Consider the following 10,446-nt stretch of genomic DNA (forward strand, 5'->3'; position numbering starts at 1 on the left):
TTTTTTTTTTTTTTTTTTTTTTTTTTTTTTTTTTTTTTTTTTTTTTTTTTGAGAGTTTTTTGCTATAGGGCACATGCACTTGCCAGAAAGAGAGAGGCAGAGAGACAGAAAGCGAGAAATCACCCCCTAGGGGGGATGGCCACACAGCAATCCCTTCTCCTCCATTCTCCTCTCGGGATCTTGGGCACACACGCATATGTGCCCGGTGTGAGTTTAAGCCACTGGGTCCGGGACGTGAACCGCGGTTGGCTACATGGGAGTCCAGAGACATAGCCATTACGCCAACTGCTGGTCCCTAGAGTCACTCTTAAATGGTGGGTCCCATCCATGACCTTGGGCTCCTTAAAGGTGATTTGGGAACTGACAGGTCATTGAAAAGGTCAGAGCAAATAGAGTTCAAGGAGCCGAGAAATCAGATGGCTTCTGAGAGCCTACCACATCCTAGGCTTGTACAAGGCAAGGCACTGAACCAAGCACTGGGGTGTTTTGCTCAGAGACTCAAACTGCAAAGAAGAGTCACTTTTGTTAAAAATAGTCATTTAAAAATATCAACAGAATTAACAGGGTATATTGAGGCAATATAGGAGAAAAGTCTCTAGCACTTGAATGAGAAACATAAAATAAATAGAAACCCAATACATATTCCAGCATGAATTCTAGTAGAATTTTTATACTACTGGGAAGTTTGAAGGCTCCTCCAAGCCCTCGAGAAGGCAACAAGACCGCCTTTCAAATGGCTTAAAATAGTCATCCTTTGATAGAGGAAAATGACAGTCTGCTTGCTATCACAGGCCAAAACGGAAGGAGTAATGATAGAGCCCGATTATAATACATTGGCTAAGAAGCTAGTCTGCGTCCACACTGACAGCACAATTTTAAGCAATTCTATGCCTCCTTACAGAGAAGCAGGATATAGTCAATGCAGAAGGGATGACAGAAAGAGAAAATCCCCATTCTACCACCATCATGACCATAAGCGAAGCAGGCAGAAATCCTCAGTAGGGGCTAGAAGGTGTGTCAAAGACTGTTGGGGACGAAATGTGCAGGGCCTCCAAGTGTCGCCGCATGGGCTACTCGTTAGTGACAAGGGAAGATGGAGGCATCTGGGAAGAACACCTTTGCCATAAACAAACAAACGAACAAAACCACCTTTGCCATGTGATGAAACTCGACAGGCTGTGGGACAAAGTGGCACGTGTGTCACCAGTGGGGAGCACCAAGGACACACATCACCTTGGTGGTGCTCCCGTCAGGAATGTCTAACCTGAATCACTGATAAAGAAACTTAACCCAGCTGTGGGATGTCCTCAGAACAACTCTGGTCCCTCAAAAACGTCCATGTTGAGAATGACTCAAAGGTGCAGAAAGGCTGCTCTGGATGAGGGGAGTGAAGGGCGGCGAGAGAAACCTCGCAGTCTCATGCACGGCCCTTGTCTGGGTTTTGGACTCAGAGAGACCAACCATTACAGAGGACATTATCAGGACAATTGGGGCTGTCGGATTCCCTGAGCGTTAAACTTGCTGAGTGTGATTATCCTTTTGTGGTTAGGTGGGAGAGCCCCTCGCTCACTGACAGTAAAAATCCTACCTGCATGAGGGTGGCAGAATTATGTGTAACATGAAATTCGAAGTGTGTTTTCACGTCATCATATTGTTTTAAAAATCAAGAGAGAAACCCGGGTTGGAGATCATGATACAAATGCCCGCATCTCCTTCCAGCCACTTCTGTCTCTGCTAGAGAGATGCATTTCCCAGGAGCTGAGACATCCCATTGGTGCCTCTTGATCCATCAGCTCAGATGCAGCTACTGGTGGTGGGAAACCCTTCTCAGCCAGCCTTATAACAGGATGACTTCTGAAGCTGCTATTTATTTTACATGTTGGATGCAATTTACAGAATAAATCATGTCATCTTCTGGGGGAAAAAAAAGAAAGTCAAGGAAGGAAATCTTCCTGTGAGGACCAGATTGTGGAAGCACCAGGTGCTGCCCCCTAGGGGCATTTTGTTTAAACTTGAATGAATGAACAATTCTTCCTTTTCTCAAGTTGGGTTACACACACCAGAAGGAATATCCCAAGGAAACTTGCTGGCAAGTTACAAACCCTGCTCCCACCATGACAGGGCAGAGAGCTTGGATCCATCTTACTAAGAGAACTGCTAAGTTCACAGCTTACTCTTAGATTGCTCACATTAGCTCAATCAGACAAACATTCCTAGCAACCAGCAGGGGCCAGGGTTTGGTTTGGACAAAGCATACATGGAACATTTCCAGCTTCCAGGGTCTCAAAACCCAAGGGGTGACCTGGGGCACATACATGCATTATCCTTTGTGTACTTTACCAATGTACTCGGAGAGTTTGGTTTTCCGAGCCTGGATCAGCAGCCCTTCTTCCACCAGTTCCTTGTACAGAGACTCGATGGTCCTGCGGATAAAGCACACCGTCTATCCACGTGCACGGCAGAAAACCCGCAGCGTTTCTGTTAATCCTTATGTACGCAGGAAACTTAAGCCAGATCTATATCAAAGAACATTTGTACATATGCAAGTTTATGGATTTTTGAAGCCTTTCTACAATTTGAGGATAAAGTAGGCTTTGAAAAACAATACTCTCCCACATCTGTATGTATATTGGCTGTTTCCTATGAATAAGAATGATATCTTTGGGCATCTGAGACCAGCTATAACTCCTGTAGCCTGCTCTTCCATCAGTCTTCCTGATGGCACAAATATGCATTCGAAATTACCCAGTAATAATAATGCGATGAGCCTATCGTTACATATTCACTTAGACTCTGCGAGCTGTAGTAGATCATTAATCCTTCGTGAAATTTATGTTTCTTTTTAACTCACTAGCATAACAGTTTAAAAGAAATATCTACGAGGAACATAGGCTTATCTCAGAGGTAATTCTCCCATGGAAGATAAAACATCTAAAGCTGTGAGCGCGATGATCTTTTAGAAGGGTGTCACACTTTCCTACGGTGTTTATAGATGTCAGACCCACTTGTGTAAGAGGGCCTTGGGCATGTGGCCAGCCCCTGGGAATTTATACTAATCGAGAGAACATGGACATCGTATCCCTCTAAATGCAAGCTCCCAGCGATATTAAGTGCGTTTGGCTGTGAGAATTCAGATATGTTGAGCAGAACTATTTATTATTTGAGAGGATCCTTTGAGATGCTGTCTCTTTTCGTTTTCTTTACTCTTTCATCATCCCCTTGCCTTTAAGTTGAGAACTATAAATATAACGATATTTGGAGACAGTGTTAATCCAACGACCCCAGTTCGTGGTTGACTGGAGTTGTACTCCATCAAACATTTAAAATAATATGTCTTCTGTTGAAATTAAGAAAGGTTTAATTATGAAGAAGTCTGGGATAACAGTATCTGACCTATATCAAGAAAGTATTAATGTAGAGTTTTAACTGGAATACTTACATAACAAACATAACATAGGTATAAAATATTAACAACATAAAATTGAAGAAGAGTCTCTAAAATAACCAAAACAGAGAATAGTAAGACACTTCAAATACACAGGGTTGGATTTTTCCAGTGAAATGAACTTTCATTATAGAATAAAACATTTTCAACTACCTTGGGGCCAGCAGGTGGTGTGGTGTTAAGGTGCTGGATTCCCACATGGCCAATGGCGGTTCTAGTCTCAGATCCAGCACCTTGAGAATCACACTGGGCACGTGTGCATGCCTGAAATTCCAGGAGGAGAATGGAGGAGAAGGAACTGCGGCCTGGCAACCTCCCTAGGGGATGATTTCTCACTTTCTCTCTCACTGTCTCTCTCCAGCAAGCACATGCCTTATGGCAAAAACCTAAAAAACAAGAATAAAAACAATGTCCTACCATAAATTATGATAAAGATACTGATTTAAGGGCTCCATTAATTTGAGGAGAGAAGAAAAGATGTCCTATGATTTTGTGGCAGAATTAGCGCTCGTCCGATGGTACAGAGTATTTAAAATGAAAAGTCTTTCAGGAATGAGGTTACCAGGCATTGCTATTTCTGGGCATAAGAATGAATCAAACACTGACTTCATTTCATCACAGAAGCAACTGCGGCTCAAGTACGAAAGTTCAGCTCTCAGGACGCATACGCCAAGAACACAGGCAACGTCTCTGTGAGCCACGGGATGTGGTCACTCCTGTTAAAGCAGCATTGTGTCCAGTAAAGTCGTGCTTACATGCAAGAGGCCGCGAAGGAGTGATTCTAACTTTGCAGGTCACTTTGGTGGTTTAATTTCATTTCTCAGATTGTCACTGGAAGGCAAGGAACGCGATCTCTACTTGACTCTGCTCGGCTTTGGATGAATGTTAGGACACAGGAGAGACATGGCACTTAAAAGCTACTGAAAGACTCCGTGGCCCTTTGCACACGCATGCCCGTCTATCCCTGAGGAGGCATCAGCGTTTGTGCATGGTCAGCTATGTGCCTCCCAGAAACTGGGGCACCTGCATCTGAAAAAATGGACCAGGTCCCTCTCAGGCAGCAGTCAGACCCAGCATCTCGACCTTCACTGTTTCCCAAACAGAACCTCGAGTGGCAAGACCTGCAGCACTGCCCTCCGGGGATATCCTGAGAGAGTGTTTCTCTGCAGAGCCCAAGTCCCTCCAGCTGCTGTTCCGGACACAGCTTGCCAAAGCCCTCACGCACGTGCTAGCTCTGGGGTGCTCCGGTCTCACTGGAGCTGTCCCTAGACTCAGATGCTGGCTTGCAGCGCAGGTCTCCTCGTTCTCCCAGAGAGTTCTAAGCCAGGCTTCCTCTGTCCTGATCTCTTCTCAAGCAGTTTGGAGAGAATAATCCTGGGGCCCCAGGGGGCATCGCAAACAGGAGGGCAACGTGTGCTGACCCTTAGCTAGCCCGTGGGAAGAAAGGTAGATGTTCAACATGGTCGCCAGCATCTATTTGTGAGGCTTTTTAATGAAGCTCCCTGATGTTACTCTTTGAAAACCCAGGTATTACTTATTTTCAGTTATAAGACACTCAAGGGCCATTTCAGCTTAAAAACTGAGCATCCCTGCCAACGACGCTACAGCAGTGGGAATATCCCTTTACAAGTATCAGCCTCTTCTTTTGGACTCAGTCCTTTGACAAGCATGGTGTGTCCAGCGGACATGCCTGGGGCTATGGAGGGTGACCATGTATTATTCCCTAAATGGATTCAGAGTCTTGGCATTTCATTGAAAGTTTCATCAGGATGTCATTTCTTAAACATTTATTTATTTATTTAAGGACAGCCCAGCTGGGGGTCAGAGTTTGCCTTCTGGGTCCTTCTAGGCATCTTTCTAACCCAGGATCCATAGAAGAGTGCAGAATGGCCTAGACTTCCCCATCTCAGGTCACACACGCCATGCCACGCCGGTGAGGAAGAAACGGTAGGTGTACCAGAGAGGGGGCCCTGCCCAGGCCAGGCCGAGCATGCGGGCTGCCACCCAGGGTTCCCCGTGCCCTTTCCACATCCTCAAGGTCAGACGTATGCATTCCTCACCTGTCAGCGGTCAGATCTTTATCTCTGTTCCCCTTTCTCCCTTTTCTGTTTTCCTTTTTCTGAAAGAAAATGAAGATAATGAACAATTTTAGTAAAAGCAAGCAATCATATTTGCTCAAGAAATTAGTCAAGCAAACTATTTTCCTGGGATGTGGGAGGTGGAAAGTTAACTATGGCATATTGAGTAGGGAGCTGGAATGTTTTCATAACCATAGGGATGGTCCTCGTGTGGGCGGAGGGCGAGGGTGGGACCTGCATGGGTGCAGTTCCACACAGGCCCTGAGCACTCTGGGTCCGACATGGCCAATGGCGGTTCTAGTCTCAGATCCAGCACCTTGAGAATCACACTGGGCACGTGTGCATGCCTGAAATTCCAGGAGGAGAATGGAGGAGAAGGAACTGCGGCCTGGCAACCTCCCTAGGGGATGATTTCTCACTTTCTCTCTCACTGTCTCTCTCCAGCAAGCACATGCCTTATGGCAAAAACCTAAAAAACAAGAATAAAAACAATGTCCTACCATAAATTATGATAAAGATACTGATTTAAGGGCTCCATTAATTTGAGGAGAGAAGAAAAGATGTCCTATGATTTTGTGGCAGAATTAGCGCTCGTCCGATGGTACAGAGTATTTAAAATGAAAAGTCTTTCAGGAATGAGGTTACCAGGCATTGCTATTTCTGGGCATAAGAATGAATCAAACACTGACTTCATTTCATCACAGAAGCAACTGCGGCTCAAGTACGAAAGTTCAGCTCTCAGGACGCATACGCCAAGAACACAGGCAACGTCTCTGTGAGCCACGGGATGTGGTCACTCCTGTTAAAGCAGCATTGTGTCCAGTAAAGTCGTGCTTACATGCAAGAGGCCGCGAAGGAGTGATTCTAACTTTGCAGGTCACTTTGGTGGTTTAATTTCATTTCTCAGATTGTCACTGGAAGGCAAGGAACGCGATCTCTACTTGACTCTGCTCGGCTTTGGATGAATGTTAGGACACAGGAGAGACATGGCACTTAAAAGCTACTGAAAGACTCCGTGGCCCTTTGCACACGCATGCCCGTCTATCCCTGAGGAGGCATCAGCGTTTGTGCATGGTCAGCTATGTGCCTCCCAGAAACTGGGGCACCTGCATCTGAAAAAATGGACCAGGTCCCTCTCAGGCAGCAGTCAGACCCAGCATCTCGACCTTCACTGTTTCCCAAACAGAACCTCGAGTGGCAAGACCTGCAGCACTGCCCTCCGGGGATATCCTGAGAGAGTGTTTCTCTGCAGAGCCCAAGTCCCTCCAGCTGCTGTTCCGGACACAGCTTGCCAAAGCCCTCACGCACGTGCTAGCTCTGGGGTGCTCCGGTCTCACTGGAGCTGTCCCTAGACTCAGATGCTGGCTTGCAGCGCAGGTCTCCTCGTTCTCCCAGAGAGTTCTAAGCCAGGCTTCCTCTGTCCTGATCTCTTCTCAAGCAGTTTGGAGAGAATAATCCTGGGGCCCCAGGGGGCATCGCAAACAGGAGGGCAACGTGTGCTGACCCTTAGCTAGCCCGTGGGAAGAAAGGTAGATGTTCAACATGGTCGCCAGCATCTATTTGTGAGGCTTTTTAATGAAGCTCCCTGATGTTACTCTTTGAAAACCCAGGTATTACTTATTTTCAGTTATAAGACACTCAAGGGCCATTTCAGCTTAAAAACTGAGCATCCCTGCCAACGACGCTACAGCAGTGGGAATATCCCTTTACAAGTATCAGCCTCTTCTTTTGGACTCAGTCCTTTGACAAGCATGGTGTGTCCAGCGGACATGCCTGGGGCTATGGAGGGTGACCATGTATTATTCCCTAAATGGATTCAGAGTCTTGGCATTTCATTGAAAGTTTCATCAGGATGTCATTTCTTAAACATTTATTTATTTATTTAAGGACAGCCCAGCTGGGGGTCAGAGTTTGCCTTCTGGGTCCTTCTAGGCATCTTTCTAACCCAGGATCCATAGAAGAGTGCAGAATGGCCTAGACTTCCCCATCTCAGGTCACACACGCCATGCCACGCCGGTGAGGAAGAAACGGTAGGTGTACCAGAGAGGGGGCCCTGCCCAGGCCAGGCCGAGCATGCGGGCTGCCACCCAGGGTTCCCCGTGCCCTTTCCACATCCTCAAGGTCAGACGTATGCATTCCTCACCTGTCAGCGGTCAGATCTTTATCTCTGTTCCCCTTTCTCCCTTTTCTGTTTTCCTTTTTCTGAAAGAAAATGAAGATAATGAACAATTTTAGTAAAAGCAAGCAATCATATTTGCTCAAGAAATTAGTCAAGCAAACTATTTTCCTGGGATGTGGGAGGTGGAAAGTTAACTATGGCATATTGAGTAGGGAGCTGGAATGTTTTCATAACCATAGGGATGGTCCTCGTGTGGGCGGAGGGCGAGGGTGGGACCTGCATGGGTGCAGTTCCACACAGGCCCTGAGCACTCTGGCTGTCGCGGCCTCAGGCTCAGTGTGGTAGGAGGATGAGTGGCCCGTGTGTGCACACGGACCTGAACTGTGCTTGTCTTTACTGCCTGCCGGTCTGATGTCTGTCCCTCCCTCAGTTCATCTGTTGACACTCAACCCCCAAGTGATGACGTTAGAGGTGAGGCCTTTGGCAGACGATTAGCTTCAAAGGGCTCCACCTTCATGAATGGCACCGGTGCCCTTAGGAAAGAGGTCGGAGAGAGCTTGTCCTGCCTCTCCACCCTGCGAGGGCACGTCCAGAAGGCAACGTGTTCCAAGCGGAGCGCAGCCGTTGTCGCGCGCTCGGAATCTGCCGGCACCTTGCTGTTGGACGCAGCCTTCAGAGCTATGAGCGTCTGCCCCTGCTGTCCGTCAAGTGCCCAGTCTCAGGCGCTGCGTCACAGCACTCCACGTGGAGTCAGGCCGCCACAGTCACTCTTTCTGGCGATGTCTGTTCCTAAATCTGGGACCTTAGGTCCAGGCAACTGTCTACTCTTGGTTCCCAAAGGACTTTGCATTCAGATACTTAAGACGGTGTTGAGGGACTCAGCCCAAATGTGATCTTTGCAAACAGTGCTGATCACTTAACTGTTTAAGATCGCCATTGGGAGCGCCTTGTTGCCTGCAGGGTGCAGTAAGAATTCTGTGGCGTGGTGTATAAAGTTTCTCCAGCCTGGCCTTTATCTTCCTTTTCTGGGTCCCCTTCCGTCTCCGGCCACCTTGGGTGGCCCGTGCTCCCCACACACAGCAGGTACCAGGTACCTCTGAGCCCAATTCCTTTCTCAGTCATTCGCCTGTTTCACTGCAGTGTAACGTATGTGAGGTGAATACCCACTTACGGGTTCGTTAGCATTCATGCTTCGTTTTTACATGCAACCGTGTCACCACCACCAGTTTAAAATGCAGAATGTTTTCATCACCTCGGAACTCTCTCTGCTGCTTTCCGGGCTGTCAGCAACCACTATTCCGACTACACTGCAGACTTGTATCACCCGTTCTTGCAAAGAATCATACCATCAGGATATAAACCATTGTATCATACCATCGTATGTCTCTCTTCCAAACAGTATTACAACTGGAAGATTTGCTAATATGGTTGGAAATAGTTATACATCATCCATGTTTTTCAGGTTGTCAAAATTAAAATTTTATTTTTGAAATAACGATATATTCATATATAGTCATGAGACATAGTACAGAATATTCTGAAGTGGGCACCTTTGTTTCATTCGTCATGTTAGAGGAGAAGCTTTCAATTTTTCACCATTGAGACCATTAATATATGGTCTTACTTGTGTTGTGATAAATTCCTTCTATACCCAATTTGTTGAGTGCTTTTATTATGAAAGGATGTTGAGTTTTGTCAGCCACTTTCCTCGCACTCTGAGATGACCATGGGATTTTTATCCTTTATTCTGCTAATGTAGTGTATCACTGTGGTTGATTCAAACAGGAACTGTCTTCATACCTGGGAACAAATCTACATGGTCATGCGTATGATCCTTTTATGTGCTGTTGAGTTAGATTGGTTAATATTTTGTTGAAGGTTTGTACCCATGTTCATCAAGGACATTGGCATGTCATTTTCCTTTCCTGTGGTGTTTTTGTTTGACTTTGGTTCCAGGGTGATCCTGACCTCATAAAGAGAGTTTGGAAATATCCTGTCTTCTATTTCTGCAAAGTGTTGAAGGGTCAGTATTAGCTCTTCTTTAAATGTTTGGTAGAACTTACCCGAGAAGGTCATGGGCCCTAAGCTTTTCTTTGTTGGAAGGGTTTTGAATACTGATTCAATCACTTTATTTGTTATTGGTTTGCTGAGGCTTTCTATCTCTTTTTCTTTTTTGACATTTATTATTTACCTCTTCCATGAATACAAGAGACAGAACCCCAGATAAGGTTCTGATACCACAATCCACCCCAGCTTCAGTTGAAAAAAAATTTTTTTCTTCTTGACTCAAGTCTTTAAAAGTGTTACATTTATTGAAATTTATCTATTTATTCTAGCTTGTCAAATGTGTTGGCATACAGTCATCATAACAGTGTCATAGGATCTCAGTTATCTGTAAGGCATTGTTTGTAATGTCTCCTTTGCCATTTCGGAACTATTTATTTGGTCTTCTCTTTTTTTCTTAAATCTATCATAGAGTTCCCCAAAAGCTTAACTTTGAGTTTCATCATGTTCTTCTATTATTTTCCTAGTCTCTAGCTCATTGATTTCTGCACTAGCCTTTATTACTTCTGTGTGCTAGTTTTGGGCTTACTTTTCCCTTCTTTTTTAGTTCCTTGAGGTATTATAGCAGGTTGCTTATTTGAGATATTTCTTCTTTTTAAATGTAGGCATTTACTGCTATAAGCTTTTCTGTTACTAGTGCTTTTGCTGCAGCCCATAAGTTTTAGATGTTGTGTCTACATTTTTTGTTTTGAGATTCTTTTCTTTTTTCTTTTTTTTTTTTTTTTTGAGAGATTTTCACT

At 45.3% G+C, this 10,446-nt stretch overlaps 1 protein-coding gene across 1 annotated transcript in view; it reads right to left on the minus strand.

Moving 5' to 3' along the window:
- Positions 1-10,446, minus strand: part of DRC11 (dynein regulatory complex subunit 11) — a 183,949-nt gene that overhangs the window by 55,943 nt on the left and 117,560 nt on the right. The window contains exons 13-14 of the mRNA XM_027771313.1: positions 7,667-7,725; positions 2,341-2,423 (exon numbers count right to left, since the gene is read on the minus strand). Coding sequence (XP_027627114.1) covers positions 2,341-2,423; positions 7,667-7,725 — 142 coding nt within the window. The remainder of the gene's footprint in view (positions 1-2,340; positions 2,424-7,666; positions 7,726-10,446) is intronic.

Source organism: Tupaia chinensis, unplaced genomic scaffold (genome assembly GCF_000334495.1).
Source record: "Tupaia chinensis unplaced genomic scaffold, TupChi_1.0 Scaffold000030_1, whole genome shotgun sequence".
Classification (NCBI taxonomy): domain Eukaryota; kingdom Metazoa; phylum Chordata; class Mammalia; order Scandentia; family Tupaiidae; genus Tupaia; species Tupaia belangeri.